Source organism: Arvicanthis niloticus, chromosome 6, assembly GCF_011762505.2.
Source record: "Arvicanthis niloticus isolate mArvNil1 chromosome 6, mArvNil1.pat.X, whole genome shotgun sequence".
Taxonomy (NCBI): Eukaryota; Metazoa; Chordata; class Mammalia; order Rodentia; family Muridae; genus Arvicanthis; species Arvicanthis niloticus.
Genome location: NC_047663.1, coordinates 42,843,978 through 42,869,867, shown reverse-complemented (window position 1 = coordinate 42,869,867; position 25,890 = coordinate 42,843,978). Strand labels below are relative to the sequence as shown.

General features: G+C 52.2%; 1 protein-coding gene across 5 annotated transcripts in view; it reads right to left on the bottom strand.

Annotated features, from left to right (window-relative positions):
- Ksr1 (kinase suppressor of ras 1) overlaps positions 1-25,890 on the bottom strand; it is a 130,325-nt gene that overhangs the window by 3,603 nt on the left and 100,832 nt on the right. Inside the window, exons 5-20 of one of the 5 annotated variants that reach the window (XM_076936213.1) lie at positions 25,628-25,632; positions 23,260-23,320; positions 21,035-21,118; positions 19,568-19,629; positions 19,377-19,483; positions 15,625-15,790; positions 13,476-13,517; positions 11,428-11,482; positions 10,916-10,964; positions 9,839-10,218; positions 7,571-7,667; positions 4,242-4,375; positions 3,537-3,668; positions 3,209-3,344; positions 2,412-2,545; positions 1,167-1,247 (exon numbers count right to left, since the gene is read on the bottom strand). In XM_076936213.1, the coding sequence (XP_076792328.1) occupies positions 1,167-1,247; positions 2,412-2,545; positions 3,209-3,344; positions 3,537-3,668; positions 4,242-4,375; positions 7,571-7,667; positions 9,839-10,218; positions 10,916-10,964; positions 11,428-11,482; positions 13,476-13,517; positions 15,625-15,790; positions 19,377-19,483; positions 19,568-19,629; positions 21,035-21,118; positions 23,260-23,320; positions 25,628-25,632 (1,725 nt within the window). Of the gene's footprint in view, positions 1-1,166; positions 1,248-2,411; positions 2,546-3,208; positions 3,345-3,536; positions 3,669-4,241; positions 4,376-7,570; positions 7,668-9,838; positions 10,219-10,915; positions 10,965-11,427; positions 11,483-13,475; positions 13,518-15,624; positions 15,791-19,376; positions 19,484-19,567; positions 19,630-21,034; positions 21,119-23,259; positions 25,480-25,627; positions 25,633-25,890 lie in introns of those variants that run through there. The other 4 variants (XM_034506000.2, XM_076936214.1, XM_034506001.2 and 1 more) reach the window with 4 other exon arrangements.

Sequence of the window (25,890 nt, the reverse complement as noted above, 5' to 3'; positions counted from 1 at the left end):
CTGTTAGTGCCATTCTCCCCTGGCAGTGACGCAAGTCAGGCACCCACAGGCCATGTGGAGGGGAGGGGAAGCTGTTAAAAACAGAGCACAAGGAGGAGTCTGGAGCAGCAGAGATGGCATCCCCTGGGTTAGTGCCCGCTGGCGTTTTGAGTCTTAGTAGAAGTCAGGAAGCCAAGTCGGTGATTAGGAGGAAGGAAGTCCCGGGGCATGCAAGGCAGCCCGGTCTACAACCTAGGAACAGAGGAGAGGGGTATCAGAACCTGAGCCTAAAGGAGCCAGGGCTCAGGGGCCTGGCCAGGGCGGCTGCCCAGGGACCCAACTGAGAACAGGATCCCCACCTCCACCCCTCAGAATGGCTCGGAGCAAGCACAGGCAATCTCCAAATTCCCACAGGGCAGTTGTAGGCACCCCATGGCTCCTCGTGACGATCAAACTGGCTCAGAGATGATCACTTCGGCTTGCTTGGCTCCCCCACCCCCCGCGTTTATTATTACCATTGTCATTATTAATATTTGTAGTTCTGGAGCCCAAACCCAGCCTTGTGAATTCTAAGCAAGAACTCTACACGGAGTCACAACCCTAGGTGCTTGTTTGTTTGCTTTTTGAGTCAGGGTCTCTTCTGACACTCACTCTGCAGACCAGGCTGGCCTCAGACTCAGAGATCCACTTGCCCTTGCCTCCCAAGTGCCGGGATCAAAGGCGTGCACCCACCACTATGCCCAGCTGCCACTGATGCTTTTATTTCTGACATTATACTATGTATCCCAGGCTAGACCCAAACTTAAAATTCCCCTGCCTCAGCCTCCTGAATGCTGGGATATAGGCATATGCTACCACACCTGGATCACTGTATTCTCCTCTTCTGAGCTCTAGCTGAAGTGGGATTTGAAGGGGGACTTACTTTGCTCAATGAGTGCTAAATCCCCCTTGTCCACACGCTAGCTAGCCCATATGGTATGGAGAGGGGTCCTCCCTGACACACACTGTGAGTTTCCTTAACCCTCTGTGAGAGACACAAGTCTAGTGGCCATTTCAGATGCAAGAGGTCAGTGTGCATTATGGGAATCAAAGCAAGAATGTGAGAAGCCGGCATGCAGAGACAAAATGGGAAGGGTGGGTAGGACAGCCAAACACAGGCAGGAGACGAGAGAATGACGGAAACACACTATTCCTCCAGAACCGGACAGGAGTTCTTAAAGTCAGGGTGACCATAGCGTCCTTTCCCGTAGTAACGGCTTCGCCAGCGGCTAGGGGTGCCCGAGACCGTTTCACCAGCAGTTGAAGAAGAGCCGTCCAATCCGGTCCAGCCCGGTGGGTGATGACAGCCAGCAGACAGGTGGAAGAGTCAGGATGGTGGAACAGGGAGATGACAAGACAGGCCAGTGTATCCGCCACCCCCCGGAAATGAAAAGTGACAAAGCCAATGGGAAAGAAAACAGAAGGTGAGAGTTAGAGACCCCATGTCTGAGGAAGCAGAGGCCGGGAACCTGAAGCTCACAGAAGCCTGGAAGCTGTTGGCCGCGGCCTGCTAACGGTCCCTATTAGTGGACTCTTCCCATCTGGGAGATGAGAAGGTGGGGCTGACTGGTTTCCAGAAACAGGAGTCATCTGAATGCCAGTGCCTGCCCAGTACAGGCATGGCCTCATGGAGGAGGAAGCCTGTACCCAGAGGCCCTAGGGTCTACAGCAGCACAGGGATCAGCCCAGGGGCCTCATTGCCCCTCCCTCACTTGCTAAGCCTACAGGATTTACCACCTGACACCTGACAAACTTTGTGCACTCTGGATCTTACCTGACTTCCACTGGGGAAGCCGAGACAAGTGACAGGGGCCCAGATCCTGACAAAGGGTTGTGGCTGGAGAGGGGTTTGGGGAGAAGAAGCCAGACAGCCAAAGTAGAAACAGAACAGGACAGAATACAGGGGAGATGACAGTGGCCCCTGCTGCTCTGTGCCTCAGGGTGCAAAGGACCAAGAGGGGGAAAAGCTCCTGACACAAGGGTCACATAGCTCAGTAGCGGCCCACTAGGGGGCGCCAAGCTTTCAGTGATCAACAGTTCAGTGATAAGTGGGTGCCAGCCTAAGTAATATTAATGCTGCCTGTTTTGGTACCCACATGGTCCTGACCTCTGACCCCTTCTCTTGGGCACAACTCTGTTACCATGGTCTAGCCTGGGCTTGGTGTCAGTGATGGCCTAATATAGTGATGTGTGGATTTCCACATGTGGAAATGAGGTGCTCCTTTATTACAGGGCACCTCTAGCACCATCTGGGTAGATGAGAATCCTTCAGCTCCTCTACTCTGTGGTAGCCTCAGCTTGTGGCCTGATGCATGTCCAGCAGAGGGTGCCCTCAGACACTCCAGACGGGGGTTCTCCAAATGGTAGGTCTGGTTAATGGAGGCAGTACTTACTCAGCCGACTTCCAAAAGTGCCCAGGGTGGGAGAGCCGCCGGTTCAGCTTGGGCAGCTTCTCCAGCATGTCCATCAGCAGGCTGAAGCTGGGTCTCTCCTGCAGGTCGAAAGCCCAGCAGGCAGACAAGATCTCCTGCAAAAAAGTACTGGACTTGGTGGTGTGTGGGCATCTGGAGAGTGAGGCACACGGACAGAACATTTCCCAAGGAGCCCCGTGAAGCTCTCAAGTGCCCGGCTCAGCTGTGGACCCAGAACCCTGGGAAGTTAGTTTTTCAGATGAGCTGCAACCTTCCAGGTCAAACGAACTTGCCTGCTTTCCTTCCTCCTCGACCTGTCAGCGGCCAAGTCAAGCAGAATGGAAACGGGGAGAGGTCAAAATGAGAGTGGATGGTCTTTCAAGATGGAAGGCACATGTTATGAACATGGAAGTGTCTGTAGGTAAAGGGAGGGTTCTTGGAATGTATAGGGAATGGGGCTGCCACTAGGGGGCGCCTCAGTGTTCCAGAGTGGAGACTGGACAGGCAGTATTAAATACAGGAGCAGAGGCTGAGATCCTCCGAATAGCTGCCATGACAGATGGAAGGCTTTCTTCTCAGGGTCCACTCAACCCCACAGCACCCTCTGTAGCCTTGACATCCAGGGGCATGGCCCACACATGTGGCCAACACAAGGCACACACCCCTGAGACTTTTGTCCTCGATATAATGATCCCTCTGCCCAAACCACGAGGACCTGTGGTCCTTCACAGTCATGTCACATGCCCAGCCCACACTTGTCCTTCCTTCCCTCTACTCACGCCAACTTCCTTCCCCAGGCTGACGGATGCCAGGACACGCCTTACTCCTTCCCCACTTCCAATCTGCCAGATCAAGGCCTCGGCAGGCTGGTGCTTAAAGGGCCAGTCTCTTGCCTGTAGTTCATACCACACAGTCCTGTGAAGACACACCACTGGTGTGGGCTACTGGAGCTTCACAACGGCTCGCCCACCTTAGGAGCCAGAGACCAGAAGCCAAAGACAGTCACTCTGCCAACAACTAGCACAGCCATGACTTTCCAAGGCACACTTCCCAGACCAATGGCAGGGTCTTCTCTCTTAAACTTGGGAGCTGGTTGTTTGAACTTACCCAAATGCATAGACATCAGCGGCTTTGGAGAAGGGTAGCTGGTCCTCATCCCTTCCCGGTATCATTTCTCGTACAATCTCGGGGGCCAGGTAGCACAGCCAGTCATGTGACAGTTTCAGTTGGTTCTCACGCCTGGAGGCCAGGACAAGGACACCTCAGTGGGGAGCAGGTGGCCTGACTCTACACATCTGTCACTCACTTACATGTGGTACGCAGAAAACCGAGAGAGGGGCACGGAGAGAGAGGAGCATGAAGAGAGAGAGGCACGGAGAGAGAGGAGCATGGAGGTCTTGCCTTTGAATAGGATGGGCATGTATGTCTAGGGAGGGAGGTTACAGCTGGGAATGGCAGGGAGCTGCTGGTGACAGGGTCTGAGTCCCCGTCCTGGGAGAGCTGCTGGTTTGTCCAGGTCTCAGATGACTTCAGCTATCACACGTGCATGCTGACTCTTTGGCCTGCCACTCCAAGCTGAATGCGAGCCAGGGGGCTCAGCCTCCATGGGTACCCACCTGGAAGTTGAGTACCACGAGGGACCTAAATATTACCCAGACCCAACTCTGGCCTGAAACGGCATGAGCTGAGCCACGAACTGAGGCAACCTAGCCTGTGTAGACAAGGCTCTCTCCAGCGACACAGCCAGGGGCACCCCATGCTCAGACAGCACTCCAGTTCCCTGACTCCCGCAGACACCCACAGCCAACTCACCGTTCCTCTCGGACCACGCCGGAGATCCCAAACAGCCCAAAGTCTGTGATGACCACTTTGCCATTGTCATAGAAGACGTTCTTGGACTTGAGGTCCTTGTGCACAATGCCCTTTGCGTGAAGATACCCCATGCCCTGGAAGACATCCAACCTTGCATCAGTGGGTGGGGGACGCTGATGGAGGTTGGGCTTCATTCAAGGCAACACGCAGTATCCACCCCTAGATCCAAATCCAATCCTCACATAGACAGCAGGCAGGAGAATACTGTCCTCAGCTTACGGATGAAACAACTGAGGCTCAAAGAGGGCAAGTGGATTGCCTCAAGTCACACAGCAGTCAGACAGGGAGCACAGATCTGACCCCAAGTCAGTTCATGCTCTTTCCATGCCATTCTGCTGCCCAAGAGCTACCTCGGTCTCCAGTAACTGCGGGGCATGGACACAGTGAGTGGTAGTGGGCAGTCAGGGAGCATAGAGATGAGGGATAAGGACTGGAGATGCAGCTTAGCAGTAAGCATGCATACGGTCCTGTGTGAAGTACTCAGCATTACCGACTTAAAAAATAATTGACCAGGGCTGGGGAGATGGCTCAGTGGTTAGGAACACTTCCTTCTCCTGCAGAGAGGGTCAGAGTTCCGTTTCCAGCACCCACACAGGGTAGCTCACAACCATCTGTAACTCTAATTCCAAAGAGTACAGGGCCCATTTTGGGCCTCTGTGGCACACAACTGCAAGTACATGCAGTCCCAGCCCTTTCTCTCTCTCTCCCTCTCTCCTTCCCCCCACAAAGACGGGGGGGGGGGTATTAATATCATCTGGGCTGGAGCATATGGAGCCCAGATGAGCTGAACTTTGCTCTTTGGCAAGGCAGCACTTGGAGCAGGCAGCAGACACATTCCCAGGGTGAGATTTAAAGTTCAGCTGTTTCCAACACCTTGTCATGGTAGCAGGCGCCCAGATGAAGCCTGAGATCTGAGTTCCATGCTCCATCTCCCTGTGAGGCCTTGCTACACACCAGGTGAAATGAGATTCCCACCAGCATGTGCTCTGGCCTGCCCACTCAAGGGTCAAGCACACAGAGCCCATGACCTGACAATGGGATCTCATTAAAGCCACAGCTACTTAAAATGAATCCCCCAAATTCTCAGGACTCCTGGAGGGTCCTGACACCTCTGGGGCACACTGTCACTCACAATAGAATGGCCTGTCTGGCTGTGGCCTCCTCCCACCTCCCAGTTTCCGTATGAGGTTTCCCAGAAGTGTCCCTGGCTATAAAGGTCACATGCCTAGAAACATAAAAGCCATGTTTAGGAAACATTATCAACCACAGACATAAACCCATTGTGGGGAGAATCAGAAGAGAGCTTAACTCAAGTGAATTCTGCTCTAAGACGCAAGAGGGTGCAAGGCGTGGGACCTCCCATGGGGCCTGTCTTCCAGTGAGAGGACCTTCCCCTGACTCGGACTGAAATGCAAACCAAACTTTATTATAGTGCCATTTCCTAAACCAGGACAAGCCTTTCCCAGGTGCCTGAGTGACAGATTCCACTGTGGGCTGACTAAGGACAAGCAGCTGTCCCTCTCTGAGGCTTATTCACACTACAGACATTGAGAGGGCTTGGTAGGTTACATTTATAATCCCAGGACTTGAGAGATGAAGGGAGGAGTTTAAGGTCATCCTCGGCTACATAGTGAATTTGAAGATAGCCTAGGCTACATGAGTCCCTGTCACAAAACAAAATAACCATCGGAACAAACAAAAACCAGATGTGACAGCCAGAAAGGGCCAGTTGAAGAGAGGCTGCAGAGCAGAGAGCCTGGACCATCAGTCCTTTCCCCGGAGCTTCCAGGGTCTCCATGGCAACCCCCAAAGTTGCAAGCCTCTCAGTTCAGGTCCCTCTGCTCTAAAACTGAAGTGAGCTGGAGGGCAGTGAGCTAATCTAGGGGCCCCCAGGGGGAAGAGGAGGGGTTTCAGCAGGAAGGAAACAGGAGGAACAAGAGGCAGCCAGAGGCAACTCCACAGCCTTTGTGTCACTTTCCTTCTGAGTTGGAGAAAGAACAGCAAGTATAGAGGATCAGGATTCAGGTGGGGGGTGGAACAGCGTCCCTGGTGAAAGACCTCGGACCACACTGGAGGCAGAGGTGACACCTTGGGGTTTTGGTCTTGGAGGTTTAATTTATAAGCATGACCATGGGCCCATGGGAAAGGGACAGACTGAAACCCTGGTTTGTTTCCACAATGCCATTGGGATGATCTTTTCTAAAGACATCCATCTACACAGAATGCTCCAGAGAAGGGGGTGGGGCCATAAGAGAAGGAAGGTCAGAGGAGACAAAAGGGCAAACTGCAGCACAGCTGCAAGGGGCGGCAGCTCTGAAGTTGCTTGGTAGCCAAGGGTGACCTTGACCTTCTGACCCTCCTGCCTCCACTTCCCTGTAGAGATTACAGGGGTGTGGCACTGTAACGCCTATGGTGATGGGGACGGAACCCAAGGCTTTGTGCGTGCGAGCCAAGCACTCTACTGACTGAGATGCACGCCCAGCCTGAGAGGCTGCAGCTTTCCAACATAGACAAGCTTTTTAAAAAAAAAAAAAAAGGAGCGGAAGCTACAGTCAGTATCTTATCACGTCAACTCGCAGCACTTGGCTTTACTATTTTTAAACATAGATTTATTCATTTTATGTGTGTTTTGCCGACATGTATGTGTGTGCTTGGTACCCATGGAGGTCAGTTCCCCTGGAACTAGAGTATAAGGATGCTTGTGACCCACATGGATGCTGGGAATCGAACCCAGGTCCTCTGCAAGAACAGCGAGAGTTCTTAACGGCTGAGCCGCCTCTCCAGCCTTCTTAACAGTTTGCTTAAGCAGTGCGTGAGAGACTCACTTTAATTAATTTTTAAAATGAGAGGGGAAAACAGCTGCCTGCGCTGAACAAAAGGGCCTGCTCTCCAGTGCTGGTGCTAAGAAACCCTCCTCACCAAGCACTAGCTGGTGACACTGTTCTCTGTACAGACGATGTCATTGTCTCTGCTCTGACCCAATGCTCCGTGTTGGCATTTACAGGGGAGGAAGCTGAGGCTCAGAGAGGCTAAACCTTCCTGAGGTCACACAGCTAGAGTGACTCTGTCTTTAGAGCGTGCAGTGTTTCCTCACAGCTACTTAACCCCCAGGGGAGCTCTGCATTTGACCGGATGAGACAGGGACCCAGGCTGAGGTGCCCCAGTTAGGACAGAGGAGCCACAAACCACCTGACACAGGCAGATATGGCCTGGGGAAAGACCAAGAGCTCTAGAGGTGGCTGGAACCCCCACTCCAACCCCACCTTTACCTTGATGATCTCCTGGGCGATCTGCCTAGTCTTGTTGATGTCCAGAGACGTCTTGGGGTCCCTCACGAATGAATGCAATGTTCGCCCCTTGCAGAAGCTGTTGAGTAGCGGGGATGGGTAAGAGGCCCAGAGCTAGGACAGGTTTGCCCCAGCTCCATGGAACCTGTGAGGGGAACTGCGCCCACCTGCTTCCAGAAGGTTCTCCATCCCAACCAACACAATCCAAAGAACATGTTCTTTAGCCAGGACTCCTGCAGCTTGGCTACACATGCATACACATATATGCGCACTGATTCCTGGAGGCCTTGGGCCTGGCAGCTCACCCACATTCCCAGGCCATCTTCACTGGGATAGCAGAACTCAGACAGGGAAGAACTCAGCCTTCGGGACTCTCAACAGGCCACACAGAGTCTCTAGGACTCACCATTAAGGTTATCATTTCATTATGTTTAGATCCTAGGGTATCCCGTCCTGTTGCTAACTGAGTATCCTGTTGCTGCTCTCTGTGCAGCCCTGTTCACTAACTCCAAGGCTCTTCTGGGATGGAGGCCCGAGTGAAAGAGGGTGGGTGGATGGCAGAGGAGGCTGCAGGGCAGAGCACCCTCAGCTGGACTCCCTGGAGACTCGCTGTGCTGCTCTGAGCTGGGATTCTATAGAATGGGCCAGGGGACTCTAGTGACGTAACAGTGTTCAGTTCTTTACCTCTGAGAACAAGGACAGATTTTCCTTGTTCATTGCATTAAGGAAAACAAACAAACAAAAAAACCCAGCTGTTTGTTTTGGGGGTTGTTTGCTTGCTTCCCCCAAAGCACGGGGTCTAGGTCCAGGGTATCTTATGTTAGAGAGGATTCTCTTGGCTTCATGGGTGGAGTCATGAGGGCCTGAGTTTGGTCCCAGCAACCACTTAAAAAGCTAGGTGTGAAATGGGCACGATGTAGCCCATCCTTATTCTTGGCACTCAGGAGCAAGGGCAGGTGAATCTGATTTAGAGCTAGCCTGGATTATATAGTGAGTTCTAGGACAGCCACGGCTCTACTGAGAGACAATCTTCATATGTGTGCCCTGCCCTCACACACACACACCCCTCTACAAACCTCAGTGCCGGGATCTGAACTTGGGTCCTCATGCTTACAGAACAGGTGTTCTGTAACCCACCAAGCCTTCTCCCCAGCCCCCTTTTCTGATTTCAAGTCAATAGTTTAAGTAGCCCAGACAAGTGTTTCTGTATCTGGCCTGCTGCTCTGGGGAAGGGTCACTGTTTTCCACAGAGACTGACAAGTGAGACACAGGATGCTTCCTGGAGGAGAAACTGGCAATACACATGAAGACACCAACTGTCAGGACTGACTGGGGCGTGGCTCAGCACAGCCCTCACGGAATTTGCAAGGCCTGGGCTCATCCCTCAGCAGCAACGCACTCCCAGGCAGACCTCAGGCCTACTGTCAACTGACAGAAGTGAAACTGTGAGCCAGCATAATCTTAGTGATATATATATATATATATTGAATTGCATTTATTTAGTGATATATATATTTATATATTGAATTATATTTATAATAATATAATATTAGTGATATATATATATAAATTGAATTGCATTTATTTATTTTTTGTATATGTGCATGTATATGTGCATGCGTGCACATACCACAGCATGCCTGTGGAGGTCAGGGGACAACCTGTGGGAATCATCTCCCTCACTGTGGGTTCTGGGGATCAAGATCAGATTGTGAGGCTTGTGCAACATGTGCCCTAACCTGCTGAGCTACCATACTGGCCCTCAACCTGCTTTATTCTAATAGAAGGAAAACTGGGATTAACCACACTCATCTTTGTTGGGGAAAAGCCCTCAGGCAACATGGTGTGGGTGGGGCTTCTGCTTTGTATCTTTTTAGAACACTGGGATTTTCTTTATGCCCAGAGGGGGTCTCTTTATTATTATTGTTGTTGTTGTTATTATTATTGCTGCTGTTACTACTACTACTATTTGGAGGGGAGTCAGGGTCTTGCCTAATGGCCCAGGCTATCTTAAACTCAAGATTCTCCTGCCTCAACCTCCAAGCGTTGGCACTCCAGGTGTGTGCTGCCATACCCAGCTCTGATGTTGGTCAGTGGTCCCGAGGGAATGCAGAAATGATTCTTAATCTTTGCCTTTCTTTGTCCTCTCTCTGAGAACCCTTCCACACTCTCTGGGGGCATCCACAGACAGCAGAAGGCTGCAGGCACAGGGAGGCTGTGCTACCCACGGGCCCAGATGGGGTGGCTTACCTGGTGATAATGGCCAGGTGAGGTGGGTTCATGCAGGCCCCCATGAAGAGCACCACGTTCTCATGCCGGGTCTGCCGGTAGTTCATCACCTCTTTCTTGAACAGCTTCAGGTGGTCCTGGTTGTGGCCGTCCATCTCCAGCAGCCGAATGGCCACCTCGCCATGCCAACGGCCTCGGTGCACCCGGCCCCAGCGGCCCTGCCCAATGGGCTCGCCCAGGTCCACCTGTTCAAAGGGGATGTCCCACTCTTGCAGGTAGACGCTGGTCTGGCTGGCTTTTCGAGAGATGGGGCCCCGCCAGGGCCGACGGGAGCTGGGGAGGTCATCCAACTCGTCCTCATCATCTTCTGCCTCTGACTTGCCAGCCTCAGGCTCCTCGGCCTACAAGAAGAGAGAGTGAGTTTGGGTCTTTTCTTCCTGGAGTGCTGGCCAGGTGCCACCCATGCCTGCTGCCCTAACCTGGTATTCTCTGTCTGAACACACAACTTCTGACACCTATGCTCCTGCCTCCACTGCTCTGCGCTGCTCTGCAGAGACCCAACCTTGGTTCATATTTCCAATTGAAGGTCAAGCCAGTGGCTTCTTTCTTTTTAAGACAAGGACTCGTGTGGACCAGGCTAGCTTCCAGCTTACTATGTAGCTGAGGAAGACTTTGAACTTCTGATCCTCCTACCCTCTACTTTCTCAGGAGCTGGGATTACACCTGGCTAAGATGAAGGCAGTGGTTCTTGGCACAGATCAGAACCACTTATCAAGCTGAGAGCACAGAGATGTCGACCCCCAACCCCAGACTGACTGACTTAGCTCCCAGGCTAGGGCCCATGTCTGTGGGTTGGGAGCGAGTACAGGACAATAGAGAGGTTCTTTCAGCGAGCAGCAGCTTGCTAGCATGCACTTTCCATTCTCCTTCTCTGTTGCGCACATCCGCCCACACCTGCTACAACAGGCTCAGCACCCTCATCCCCCCTGCCCTTCACCTACGCCCCCACACACACCCTAAGAAAAGAGAAGTGAGGCAGACAGACAGAGACAGAGAGAGGCAGCTACCTTGGGTCTCATACATGTTGCTGCTACTCACCTCTGCATCGTGAACACCCAGCACATCTGTTTTGGGCTGGTCGTCGAGCCTAAGAGTGAAATGGGCTTTGTCAAGGAGATTCTGGGCCGGGCAGGGGTGGCCCTGGATGAGGCAATGTGGACATTGTGGACTCCAGCAGGAGGCTGACTGGAGCGGTGAGGATGCGGGTGGGCACTCACCACCTTGGCCCTCACGGCACATGGTGCAGGGCCCCACACTCCTGCCTCTGAGAGCTGGCTATCACATCCTTGCTATGTGAAACTTGTGTGAGCTAACCCTTCTGAGTGGTTGCACCCTCTGGAGAACCGGCTGAGAACTGAGCAGCCAGGAGCCACGTGCTCAAGGAAACCTAATTAAACACGGTCCCACTCCGGGCTCACTGTACTGCCAGGAGGCAAATCAACTCCCAGACTCAAGAGGATGAATCAGCCCCACTCTCCTCCATGCTGGCCCAGAACCAGAGGGTCAGAAATTTAGGGGTGGGTTGGGAGGTGGCTGGAGAGGGTTCATACCGAGTACTGTCAGCTGTGCTGGGCAGCGGGGCTGCCTGAGGACAGGCTGAAATGTCTGTAAGAAAGAAGAACAGGAACAAAGTGTGAGAGAGCTTTCCTTCATCCCCAAAGACCAGCACACCAGGGCACCCCCCTCTCCTGAGCTGCTACTGCTCCTCAGGCCACTCCCACCAGGATCTGACTGCACTCTGCAAGCTGTCACAGACTTAGTCTACAGCCTTTGGTCTACATGGCTGCCCCAGGCAGAGGCTCTACATGAGTGATTCTAGAGAGACCCCCAACAATTAATACCACTGCCCTGGGCCCAAACGACTCTAAGAGTGGCAAAAGCTAACACCGTTACCTCTGTAGAGTCTTTCTGGTAGGAAGCAGGGCTGGCTGTTACTTTTTAAAGTAGGGACCCCCTTTGCCTAGCTAGTGGCAGAGCCAGCAGCTCTATGGCATCTGATAACACATGTGATACCGGCATCTGGTATAGCTGTGGGCCACCCAATTGGATGGTGAGTGTCACAGCTCTGGGTAAGAATAGGGAATTCAGTCTGTGGACCAGAAGGCTCCAGGCTGGGCAGCTGACCCCTGACCCCTGACCCCTGACCCCTGACCCTAGGTAGTCTAGTTGTAGCATAAAGACCTGCCTCTAGGGCACCAGAAATAGATAGTCCCTCCAAAAGTGGAGCCAAAGCACTACATGAAGAGAGGTGTCGGAGGTCAGCGCTCCCCTCTCTCAACAAAGAGAACCAGGAAGCAGAAACAGCTCAAGCTGTCAGTAGCCCCTCTCCTGCCCTAGACAAAGACTTCCCCCTCAGCCCTCAGTTAATCTCCTTTGTTGAAAAGTTTTCTCAGTGGAACCAAACTCTGACAGGAGCCATGAGACTTCTTAACAAGGCATGCACACGTGCCTAACATCCCCATCAGTGTTGGGCATCCATGGGCCTCAGAAACATCTTCTACAGCATCTCCAGCCACAGCCATATGACCTCTAGACTACCAGGCCAGCATGTTTGCACATGCTCAGAACATTCCAGAAGCTACATATGCTTCAGATGAGGTATAAGAGTGTGGGCGGATGTCTGAGAAGTTAAGAGTGCATTGAGCAGTCTGTTCCTACCTGTCCCTGTTACAACTGGTACGTAGGGCCCTACGCCCACCTTCAGGACAAAACAGGCCATTCGGGAAGAAGCGCCATGGTTCCTCAGTGGGGTGTGGGGGGACACTAATAGACATATCCTAGAGCTGGTGACTAGGAAGGCTCTAGGGAGGTAGGGGATCATACAAAAGGGGCGGATCCTCTAAGCCCCGACAGCTGACGATTACAGCTGAGCAGTGTTAAAAGGATAAGTGCTGCCAAATGCTCCAACTCAATTTCTGAACGGAGCTGATCTGGGAGATATAAAGGCATGGAGTAACCAAAAATACTAGGGCTTCCAGTCTTGGCAAAGCACATCAGCCCACTGTGTTGAGTATTTCCAGCAGGAGGAGAAAAGCATCGATCCTATACATCCAGAAGGGGAAGGAGTATGGTCAAATGCACAGGTGTGCAAATATAGATTTGTAGAAGGAAATCCATGGGTTGCCTTATCGAATCAAAGTTTTTCCTTCAAACTTTCTGCAGTGAGGAGGTAATTCCGGTGATGACCAGCAGGGGGCACTGTGTGTTAAGGTTGGGAAAGGCAAAGGCAGCTGACAGCTGACAATGCCGGTAACACTTTCCCAAATTGGCTTTCCCTTGTTCGTTATTCACCAGGCATCATTAGCAAGCGGCTCCTCCCCCTTGTTCTGGCTCTGCAAACATGTGAGTTCTGCTTTCTCACCGCTTCCTAGCAGTGTGACCCTGAACCAGTTCCCTGCACTTTCTGCAAAGGGCTAGGCAGGATGGACTCCAGGGTTCCATCCCACAAGGTACTGCCCACATAAGGGTCCACATCTCCAGGACTTCTCTCCCTCTTACCCAGCTGCAGTGGACTCAAGCGTGTGGGGAGAAGGCACCAGGCGGGATGGACAGAGGGTCACAGTGAGGGGCAGTTAGTGGACCCATGCAGAAGACTCACCTGGAAAGATAAACTGCTGTCTATGATGAATGAAGTAGGCAGCTTTAAACAGAAGAGGAGGTGAGTCACACAGTGCACAGGCAGCGCGGGAGGAGGGGTGCGTGGACTTGGGGGGCAGGCACTGGTTACTGGCTTAGGTGGCTCTGCCCCAGGGGCTCTGGTGAGAAAAGGTGGAGCCATCCAGGAAAGAGACCCAAACTAGGAGAGAATCAGGGCGTGGCTAGCCCAGGAGTGGTGCGGCTGCACTAGAGATGGGGCAGCTGACCAGCTCAGCGGTTCCCTTACTGCACAGCCCTGGCCATGCACACTGGGAAAAGCCTGGACTAGGTTTGTTCTGGAAAGATGTCCTTGAGCCAAGAGGCTGAGGTAGAGGAGGGAGAGTAGTGGCTGTGCCAAGGTTCGATGGCATGAGCAGAAGAGCCTCTTTCCCTTCAGTCTGGCCCCACCTGGAAGCAACTTAACCTCACTCCCTGGGTCCTGGATCAGGCTAAGTGCTGTGATTCCAGACCGAGGACCATTACATACCACTTGTTTTATGTTTTTAAGATGCTTGCTATCTTGTTTGGGCTTGTTTCAAACACATGGGCTCCATTCTCCTGCCTTGGCCTTGCAAGAAGTTGGAACTCTAGGTGAGTCTAACTCTGGCTCTACTTCATGTTAAGGCTCTGGGACCTGAGGAGGTAGTTAACCCCTTAGTGCCTTACTGCAAATGGGGGAATACATGAGCTTGCCCAGGTTTTCCTGTGCAGGACAGCTGGGAGGATCCTGGACAGCACAGGACAGGTAGGTGGTGGGAGGGGTTCAAGTCCTTCCCAGCCCCCTAGGGATTTATTCATGAGTCCACTAAGATCACAGAGAGGGTGACGCTTCTGTGCAGGGGACGATGGGAACCCATCTCCTTCATGGGTCATCTGTATAAGTGGAGAGGGTCTGATCAATATATAATAAGAAAGACATTTTCTGTGTCCCTTACCCTTCAACTGGCCCTTCTTAGAAAAACCCAAACTAGATGGCTTAGCAAAGGGGACTTGCTCAAAGAATAAAGGCAGAATGAACAGGAAAGGAAGCTAACCCAGGGGCTATAGCTCGACCGGAGGGTGGGGTGGTATGCAGGGCACAGACTTCAATGTTAGGAGCACTCCAGCCACATGCATATTAAGTAAGGCACAAGAACAAGGGATGGAAGAGTCCTGGCTACCCGCCAAGAGAAGCCCTAAAGTCTCCAAGGGACCAGAGGCCGCTTGGCCAGCTGCTGGGTATGTATAGGTCAGTGTGGGTCCCATTAGCCAGGTGAAGGCTTGAGGGGTGTGGTGGCACTCTGTTTTTCCAGGCTTAGAAGTCCAGAGACCAGTGATGCAGGACTGATCTGGATCCTAGGAACATCACTCGGCAGCTTTTCCCTCTAGGACTAACAACCACATAAGCCCAGGACTGAGGTTTGACATCCCTTGCCGAGGATGCCAAGGCGACAGCTAAGTGCCATGTAGGTAGGTGGGCCTTGCTCTGCACCCTGGAGACAGGGCAGCCCAGTGTGGCTGACCAGAACTGACAGCAAAGCAGGATGCAATCCTGGCCTCTTCCTGTGGATCTGGGGCATCCGGGTCTGTGCACAGCATCCGAGGGCAGCTAGGCTGAGCTCTGCTCCTCCAGAGTTGCCTCAGGACCCCGTATCTTCACCTGCTCAGTAGAGACCACCTTATTTTAATTCCCTATGGTCTCTGGGTGGCACAGGAAGGAATATGAGGTCTTCTTTGAGGAGCTAGTCCCAGTCACAGAACTGGGGATGCAACAGAGGCCCAACGAATGCTCTGTTGTAGGTTTCTTGCTCCCCGCTGCCTATCACAACACTCTCAAGCTTAGACAACAGCTCTGAGAGAGGATAATGCCGGGAAGAAGCTACCCCAAGCACAGGCTTACAGCCTGGGCCACCCCAAGAACCCAGGCTCTGTTAGATGGACTTGGGCTTCGCTCTGGCTCTGTGTACAATGCAGGACCAGCTGCTCCTCCTTCCTTAACCCCAGCATCCTCATCTGTGTGAAGGGTATCAGTCCCACAATCAACATATGCTCTGTAGACTCAGCTCTCAGGGGAGATGGAGAGAGATCTGACAGTATCCCTAAAGACCCAGAAAAGCCCAGAGGTGTGGTACCTGGGAAGCTGAACCTGCTGTCTCGCTGGCCAGGTGATGGGTTGGGGGGCGTGGTGGCACTGGAGGGGTTAGATGAGGTCAGGAAAGGCGCTGGGGATGAGGGTGTGGAGGACGTGGTAGAGGATGGGTTGCTGCTGGAGTCCAGGTTCATGGCCGGAGGGTGCTCCTGCAAGACCAGAGATGCTGGGATAAGCAAGGGTACAAGCTCAACTCGGTAGCTGCCACTTGCTGGAGCCCTCCTTCCACTCCCACTCATGGGTGGAGGTTAGGACAGGAGATCCTTGTGGACCAACTGTGAAACCAAGATTATCTGGGGCTAATACATGGCAGAAGGACACTGAGAGACCCTCCCCTAAAGATTCCTGCCCATCTTTCTCACTGCAGTTCCTTCTTCTCCAGGAAGCTGGCCTGAACCTCTTCATCCTTCAATGGTGCCCAGCATTTCTGCACCTAGGCACCTTAACATACACTTGTCAGCTGCAGACAGTCGGCCACCTCTCCCACCCTGGCACCCACCTAGCTTTGAGCTGAGCACCTTCTTAATGAATTCAATTTATACGCTGACCAACCATTTATGCAGCTTCTGCTATGTGCCAGGCCCTCAGCAGGAAGCAAACCGAGTCTGTGGTTTTGTGATCTTGTCTTAGTGTTAAGGAACTCAGAAAACCCCACAAAACTCCGGAAGAGGCAACAGCTTGGGTCAATGTTGTCTGTTGTCTCGGAGAGTTAAGGATTCCAGAGCTGGGGACTGGCAGTGTGGCTCAGTTGGTATGACGCTTGCCCCCCCAGATATGGTTTTGATCTCGGCCATGCATAAAGTTATGCTACAGAGGGAAGTTGAGGCAGGAGGATCAGAAGTTTAAAGTTAGCCTTGGCTATAAAGTGAGCTTCAGACCAGCCTGGGATACATGAGATTTTGTTTCTAAAAAAGGAAAGAAAAAAAAAAAAATCCAGAGCTAGAAGGACATTTCTAAGACAGACTCCAGGAACTGATCATGGGGCAGGCCTGGTTCACACCTGCTGTGACTTATTAACGCCATCTCTTTTGCAAGCATGCATGGTCATGCAAATTAGATCAGGCTAGCCAGAGCTTGCCAACAGATAGCTTGCTGGCTAGGGAGAAATGTTGGGCACTGTGGAAGGATAGAGGAAGTGTATAGTTCCAGGCAGGGTTTAGATGGGCTTGCTTGTTGGGGGACCTTAGCCCACTGCAGGAATGGTCCCGGACCAGAACAGGGAGCACTGGCCTTCCCTCTTCACTGCAGGAGGGGCCCACAACACTGCAGCTTCAATTCCTGTCCAGCTGCCTCTTGCAAAAAATTCAGGTGGCAGGCTCCAGCCCTGGGCAGGCATGAATTCTAGTCGGGATGGAATGGTTTCTGGATTTTAATGACAGCCGAATGTCGTATGTATGTGCACGAGTGAACACATGTGTCTTTGTGTGTCCGGGGAGATTGAGACACTTTCTCTTCACTTTCTCCTTGTTTTCTGAGGCGCCCTCACAGAGTAGGGTACACACCGATGCAGCTGGACTGGCTGATCAGCAAGGATCTCCCTGTCTCCACGTGATTGGCACTCAGGCCCACGGGTGCAGCGCCATGCCTGGCTTTCTGTTCCGTTGTTTGTTTGTTTCTTTTAAAGACAGGCTCTCCCTATATAGTCCTGGCTGACTTGGGACCACTGTGTAGATCAGGCTGGCCATGAGCTCACAGGGATCTGCCTGCCGTAACCTCCCGGGTACTGGGATTAAAGGTCTCAGGCTGGCTTTGTATGTGGGTGCTGGGCATCAGAATCCCGATCCCCATGCTTACACAGCAATCGCTTTATGAATTCCGTGAGCTACCTCTCCAACCCCAGTGACATCATTTTATCAATTACCTTCTACCTGTGGGAAGTGATTTTTCTAATTATAACGGTGATGAAAACCTGGGGCTTTTCTATTATGATGATGGGGGACTGTATACCAGTAGATTCCAGTTAGTAAATATGAGTCTCAGTTGGCTGTGCCCATGAGGACAGAGCCAGGCAGATGGTTTGCAGCAGTAAGTCAGGATGGTCCCAGGGAACCCCAGGCTCAGCTCTTCTTCCTCAACCTCGTAACACAGAACAGGTCTGATGCAAACTGACTGGTGGTCCCATCAGGGTTCTACTACTTCTTAGCTGGGTGACTCTGGGCAACGTCCTTGACCTCTCTGAGCTTCCATTTCCTTAGTCACACAGTGGATACATCATCACCTTTGTCAGAAGGTTACTGTGTGGATTTGCAGTAAAACAAAGGCCAAGTACATAGCAGGTGTCTAATATTTGCTCAAATCCTTTGTAGACCTGCTGTCTTGGACCAAACAATGCTTGAGATTGATCTTGCTTTGAGACTTAACCAGGCCAAAAGGCCAAAAGGCCCAAGAGGGGTCCAGGGACACTCTGGGTTGGGTAGACTGCAGGTTTGGTCCAATGCCAGCGTTTCCTAGGCAGAAAGAGACTCCTTAGACAAAACAGGGCCAAACCAGTTAGTGCCACAAATAAGTTTCTCCTTTTCAAGACCGAAAGGCTGAGGTGTACAATGTACCCTGAAACTCACAGAGCTGAAGTTGGCCTTGCTGGCCAGGATGGCTGCCCCAACCAACACGGCATCAACTAAGTAACACCCTATTCTTTCTACTCCCGTTCCAAGGCTCTAGACCTACCCGCCCCTCCATTCCCCATAAGCTGCAACAGGCCTGAGCAGGAGTAGCATGTGGGCCACAGAGCAGGCTGCATGGCCCTGGACATACTCGTGACCTGTGCTAGTGTCACCCATAGACTGGGCAGCAATGGCTACACTACGGGCTACCCATACACCCAGAAACCCACACAAATGCTAGCACATCCAGGAGACAATGCGGGTATCAGAAATGTGTAGGAGGGGACAGCACTGCCTAGACCTCTGGGGACATCTGTGCCAAAAGAAATGGGGGAAGGGAGAGGAAGGTAGCTAAAGAAGGAGTGAGAGAGAAACAGGACAGATATACCCAGGCCCTACCCCAGTGGCCCCACCACAGTGGCCCCACCCCAGAGGCCCCACCCCAGTGGTCATGCATGAAGCACTGTTATTCCCACTCCACACCATCTGTCATGAGGCTCAGAGAGGTCTAGTCACTCATCCAAGGTCACAGTAGCACAAAAGGGGACAGTGAAAACTCACAGCCAGGGCTGAGGGCCCAAGTGTCTGTGTCCCTCTAAAAGTCAGTACTGAAACCCAGCCCCCAGTGGGTACTAGTGTTAGTCAGTAGAGTCTGTGGGGCTGCTCAGACCATCAGGATGGGGTCTTCATAAATAGGATCGCTACCCCGTATCAAAGAGGCCACTTGCTGGGCTCTTCCATTATGTGAGGGCCCTGTGAGGGACCATGAGGAATGGGCTCTGGGGGAGCCTGGGAATCAGTCTCTGCATCTGTAACATGCAGCATGTGCATGCTCCTCAGAATTTCTAGGTGTTTGGCACAAAGTAGGTGCTCAGGATATGCTGGCTCACAGATGTGGGGTGGGATAGAGGGGGCGTGGCATGGGACTTAAAGTGCACAACCCCAATATGGACAGAACCATATCTGCTTTGTGGCTAAGCCAGGACCCCTGGAGTGCCTCATCCCTGCCTGTGCCACAGATGGATTGCAGCATGCTGTCCCACTTCCCCACTGAGCCTGATGAGGGGGCGCTTCGTGGAAGGGAATCCAAGGCTGGGGGTGGCAGTGCTCCCACAGAGCACGGCCAGCTTACCTTCTTTGTCAGGGCCTTGGGAAGGGTTCCAAAATGGGGCTCTGCTGCTCTGTCCACTGGGTTGTTGATATCTGAGGGGACAGACTCTGTCCTCCGAAGCCTGGCTACTGTTTGGAAAGGAGGGAATCCATTAGGAACAGATGCCGTAAGATGCACCCGGGTTCCTGAAATGGGCTAAGGGGAGCACTCACGTGGGAGGAAGGAGATTCTGCAGGCGGGAGCTTCCTTTGTGCACTTGTTGTGACATTTTAACCTGCAAAAGGAGACAGAGTCAGTACTACTTCCAACAGGCACCCTAGCATCACCCGGACTCTGCCATGGCTTCAGTTTCCCCAAAGCTCTCAACAAGTGTTAGCATCAAAATGTGGGACACCCTGCATGCTGTAGCCAGCGTCTGTGTCCCTACAAATATCTTCCCTGCTTTTTTAAGAAATGATTTTTATTTTATATACATTGATGTTTTTGTTTGTGTGTACGTCTGTGTGAGGATGTCAGATCCCCTGGAACTGCAGAAAGTTGTGAACTACCATGTAGGTGCTGAGAATTGAACCCAGGTCCTCTGGAAGAACAGCTAGTCCTCTTAACCACTGAGCCATTTCTCCAGCCCTCTCACCCTTGCTTTTAAAAGGGGAACTTCTTCCACTTGAGCAAGCCGGGGTCAAATTTGATCTTAAAGAATTATTCTATAGATCAAGGACCCTGGGGCCCCCAAGGGTATCCTCATTCAGGCACTGGCCAGTCTGATGGACAGTCCCCAGCCAGGAACAGAAAGAGCTGGGCTCTCCTTTGAGTCTAACCAGCCTGTTCCACAGTTCTCAGTGTTTCTGCTAGTGAAATGGGTTTCAACGCTGCTCTACCACTCTAAGTGTAGGACTTGCAGTGCAGGGCTCTGAGGCCACCATGTGCTGGTCACATCGGGATGGGAACTGAGGGTCTCCTTTATAACCAAATGACTAGGAGCTCCTCAGAGGCCAGGGACAGTCATCAGGACACAAGCAGTCAGGCTGACCCGGACGCTGTCACTCATGGCAGCTCAGATAATGAAGGGTCAGCTTCCCAGAAGTCTACATGGTAGATACCTAGTTCAAAAAGGGCAAGTGCCTCACCCCACGTGACACAGCAACATCAGGGCAAGGGCTGGCTGGGAACTGAGACTCCAGGACACCCTCTGTTAGGCGTGTGGGCAACCAGATAGCAGATGATGGACTGCCGGCCCTCACTGTTCCTACTCATATCCCTTCCCACTAGAAACCATATGCTATGACACAGCAGAGCTGGGCTGGTATCAAACCTCCATCTCCCCTTGCCTGGTCATAAGGCAACTGCTTCTGCCGATGCCCGTCAGGCAGCCCATCTCTTCAGAACTCCTGATCCCAGGATCCTCACTTCCTTCCCTGCCTTTGAACTTTTTCCTTTCTCTATCCAGAGAAGGTTCTAATAGAACTCCTCTTCCTCCTTCAAAACCCACTTCAAATATCCCTTTCTTCCAAGAGTGCCTCACTTCACCTCCTAAGGAGTCCCGAGCACCTGGCACGCCCAGTGGCACTGTGACCAGCAGGTTAGGGGAAGTCCTTCCACTCTGATGTGACAGGAGGCCAAGAATGAAGTAACAGGGCTGTTATAAAGGACAAGTATCTGCTCCCCCCTTCGCCCATCACCTGCAGTGTTTGCACTTCACACCGAACATCATGCTCTTCTGGCACACATTGCAGACCTGTGACAACCATGACTTTGTGGAGAACCTGCAGGGGGTAGAAACATGTGTGGGATTAGAGCCTGGCCTCTGGATGGGTCCCATGTGAGTCTTGGCCTGATCCCAGAACCCCAAGGGTTCTGTACTTGGGGGTCACAGTTGCCTCCCCCAGGCATCTGGATTCCCCAGCTGCTGTCAATATCTTAAAGGTTGTGTGGTCAACGGCACCAAGGCTACCAGAGCACCGGCACTCGTGCCCTTGGGTCCAGCAACTCTATTCCTTGGTGTATTCAATATGTTAGTCCTGGGGTTGGGGGTATGTCACGTGACATGGACACTGCAGCCTTGTACCACAGTAAGTCTGGAAAACCATGTCCACATGTGACTGTCCCTCCACACAGAGGAGCACATGCAGCTAGATGAAAGGAACTATTTCCACACACACACCAGCAGCCACCTCCAAACCTCACTACGAGGTGGCAAAATTAAGTCCAATGGGACAGGACGCCATTGCTGACAGTCAAGCACAGGAAAAGCTCATCTGTGACAGCAGGCTCAAAGAATAATCGAAGGTGGCAGCAAGATCAACTGGGAAAAGCCAAAACTGAGTATCAGGCCTGGAATGTTCCTTATCTCCATCTGTGTGTACACAGGGGACAGCTATAAACTCATGTGTGTGTTTTGCTTTATGTAAATCACATGGATTTAAAGAGGGGGGGAAGCAAAGCATGAAGCTGTAATATGTGCAATTTTGTGGAAGCAGAACACACTTGCCTGTAAAAATCGTCCCTAACTGGATACACGACCTGTCTGCAGGCACGCTGAGAAGCCAGGGGACAAGAGAGTGGGGGATTTTCACTATTCCTTTGAAACCTCTTGAATTCCAAGCATATGTACTTTCAGTCTAAATATTTATCAAAACAAAAACAAACCAGAAGATAGACTGGAAGGGGGAATGGGATTTAGAGGGAGCGGTGTCTTCCAGCACAAAAGCACAAAGCCAGCCCAGGGAAGTGCAGGCAACCCTTTCATTTCCCAGAACACTGTAACACAGCAGGACTAGCAACAGCCTTCGTGCTGCAGTTTGTGACACGTCCACAAATCTCACTTGAGGATTACAATCACCTCCAATAGTTAGGTGGGACCAGGAATCTGGAAAAACCAACTCAGAGAGGTGGGTGGTGGTCTATCCTAGCCGTGTGCCCAGACCTTCTTTCCTGAGACAGCGGCTGAAGGATCCTGGCATGGACAAGACTCCAAGCAGAAGGCTGTGCACAAGGGCTCTGCCCCTATGACAGTGACCTCAGATGCACTGTTCAACCCTTGGGAGCTAGAACTCCCCCTTGGGCGAGAACTTGAGGCCAGCATCAGCACAGCTGGAAAACAGCCCATAGTTTCCATGGGAACCACAGGCCCTGGCAAGTTGTGATGCCCTTGAGCCCCTGACAGTGTTCCCTGCTATGATTACAACGGACTTTAGCAGGGACAACCAGGGCATGGGCAACCCAAGGCACTGTCCTGCAAGCTGTCCAGAACCCTGTGGCTAGCACACTCCAGTCTCATGAGCGTTGAGGCCAGACCTCTGGATGGTCCTCACCACAGGTCTCCAGGGGCCGTCTTTTATATGTACAAACATCAACCTCTGGGATTGCTAAAATCCAGAGTGTTGCTGGATGTGATGGTGCGCACCTTTAGTCCCATCAGTTGTGAGGCAGAGGCAGGAGGATCTCTGTGAGTCTGAGGCCAGTCTGTCTACATAGTAAGTCCAGGTCAGCAAGGGCTACACAGTGAAATCCTGACTCTAAAATAAAATAAAATAAAATAAAATAGCCTGGCAGAGAGGCACATGGGTGGCATTTAGGAACGTGGATTTTTCAACATGTTCCACAGAGGATGATCCTAATGACCTTAGGGCCTGCATGGCATGAGGTAAATGTGGAAAAGCTGTGCTTTCCTTCTATGACTGTGGTCCTATGTTTACTGAAGAGGGAGAGCGTTTTCCCTCTGCGGGATGAGAATAAGACCCAAGCGGGGACCAGAAAGCCCAAAAGGTGTCTGGTTAAATAATTTAAGAGCTTAAGCTTTGATATAAGACAAGCAGACAGGCCAGAGGCAAAGAGCAACCAGACAGACCCAACAGTGCCCCGTGGAGCCCAGGTCAGCCCTCTACTTGCCTACAACTGAACCTACCTGTGTGTCACTGGGAGCCCGATATCCCTTCGTACCAGCTGTGGGGATCCATGAGGGAGTTCTGTGGGGGAAAGAAGCCAAGTTGGGTGAACTGGGGAGGCTCTGTAGAGCTGGCTCCTGCTTGTGAGCTTCTAGCTCAGAGAGCACAGGCTAGATGGGGCTTGATGCTGTGTTCCATAGCACAGAAATATTTCATTGAATCAATACCCATCATACAGAGATGGGCCAGACCCAGCTAGCACAGGAGAACGTGTGGTCACCCTCACATTGGGTTGCTCTCTGCCATGTGTCACTGCCCAGCTCTTCAGATGGCACACTTGTCTATATATGGCGGGTCTGCTTCGGTGAGGGACAGCGGGAGTGAGAAGCTGAGAGAATTTCACGTGCATGCCAGCCTCTCGCCCCCTTTCACAAGCATTCACTTTTAGGACTCAATTCTGGCTAATTCTGGTTAAACCGGTGGAAACCTGACCTCAGCAGGGGGCACAGGGCTAGTCTGCCATGCAACTCCACCTGTGCCCTTCCAGCCAGCAGCACCCTGGGGACAGTCCTTGCTGATCACAGAAGAGCAAGGAAATGCTGTGGCTCTTCCAGGCCATCCCTTGAGCCTTTAAGGATACCCCTTTCCCCTTTCTCTGCTGAGGAGGACCACAGGCTTGGAGGATCCCTTCTGCTTACCTCATGCAGGTCCCCTGTGAGCTCCCTCTCTTAAGATGGCTTCCTCTAAGAGCAGACATACCAGTGTTTATGGCAAAACCAGTCTTGCAGTGGAATAGCAGCTGGACACTGTCATTACCTACAGCCTAAATGACTGACCTGTGCCCCATTTTTTCTGAGCCCAAAGAAGATTCAGGGACTCAGAACTCCCCAGGGCTGGTTGGTAGACTACTGCAGGCTTTTTGTTTGGTAAACAGGGTCTGGACTTTTATCCAATGTATCAAAGCGCTCTATACCCCTGAAAAATCAGAATCACTGTGCTCAAGTGACAAATGTCCCTTGAGTCAGCACCAATCCCCCAAGGGTAGCTACTGTCCCTCTCTCCTAATGTTCTTTCACGCAGCTGGGGAGCACAGCATGCTGACTCGGCTAAGGCCAGGTACCACAGACTCAACAGCACAAGGAAGGAATTGTGATCGTGACAGAAGAGCCTCTGCCACCCTCCTGACGAACGGGAGCCAGCTCTACCATCAGCAGCTCTCTGGCACATCTTCCATGAGGTTGTCTGCCCCTCAACTTCCTCCCAGGGCCAACCTCACTCCAGTCTGCGGCCAAAGCTGTCAAAAGACAGCAACTGTGCGAAGTGTGAGCTAGCAGCTACAGAAACAGTAGCCAAGTGAGAGGCCAGCCACCAAGCTCAGGGCCTGGCCTCCGATTTGTCATGTCGGCCACAAGTATGCAACCTTTTGTGCCAGGCAGCATGGCTCTGAATCCAGATGGAATACTGGTCCTGGGAGCTCCCCTTCCACTCCCCGGCCCCAGCCTCACTGCTGTGTGCCCTCCACCACCAGAGAATGATGGTCAGGGACATCCTAAGTTCAGAGACGCCGGCTTTGGTATCGGCCCTAGAGAGAGAAGTACAGGTAACTTCTCCTTCCATGCCTTCCTGGAACAGTGCAGGAGCTGCCTCCAAAACTGTCACTGTCTGCCAGGTCCTGCCTGTCAGGCCCTGCCTGTCCTCTCCCCAGGCCTCACCCCAGACACTGTTACCATCCATCTAGCTAGTAGAAAAATAAGTTGCTACTTCACTGAGAAAATCCTAGCCACTCCTGGAGCACTCAGACCACCAAAAAAGACTCAGGAGGCCCAGCTCACCCCTCTGCTAGGAGTCACAGGACCCCCACAGTTTGTGAGTGCATGTGAGATCCTGCTCCCAGTTGGAGATGGAAGGGAGGAAAGGGGGGTGTCGAGGGTTGCCTAGGCCTTCTCCTTCTCTTCAGGGACTTGTAGTCTCAGGGTTGGAGTTGTCTCTAGGAATTCCTGTCTCCTAGAGAGGGGAGTCTTGAGCCATCAGCGGGGCTCCAGCTGGATGACATCCCCCACCCAGAGCACAGGTTTCTGAGGTAGCTCAGAAGGCAGAAGCAGGCACAGGGGTCACTACATCGATGTCAAGGTGGAGACAGGCTTGGTATAAGGCTCACAGGGGACACTTTCAAAGTCTTTACTTCCCATGGGCTGGGATAAGACCAGCCTGCATTTTAAGGCCAGCTGTCTCAGAGCTATTTCACGAAGTGGTTGCCAACACTTTTGCTTCTGGACTTTGGAACAGCCAACAGGGCTAAGGTGTGGTCAGAGAAATCCACCCCGGACGGGGACATCGACTTGACCATGACTCCCGGTGGCAGAAGGGATGAAAATGAATTGTTCTTACCAAACCTGGAGAGACAAAAAAGGAGAACAAGAGGAGTGATGTCACCATATTGGCTCATCCTGTGCTTGGAAAGCTACTTGGTTACAGAGCAGGCCAAGGGCTGGGACGAAAGACAGAGACCTAGCCACCCAACACAACAGATTCACCCCACTTTTATCACCAACAAAACAGGATCTTCCTAGGTCACGTGGCCCATGGGGATGAGTACCCATGATCCAGGAAGAAGGGGATGGATTGGTCTGTTAGAGAGGAGGAAATTGGGT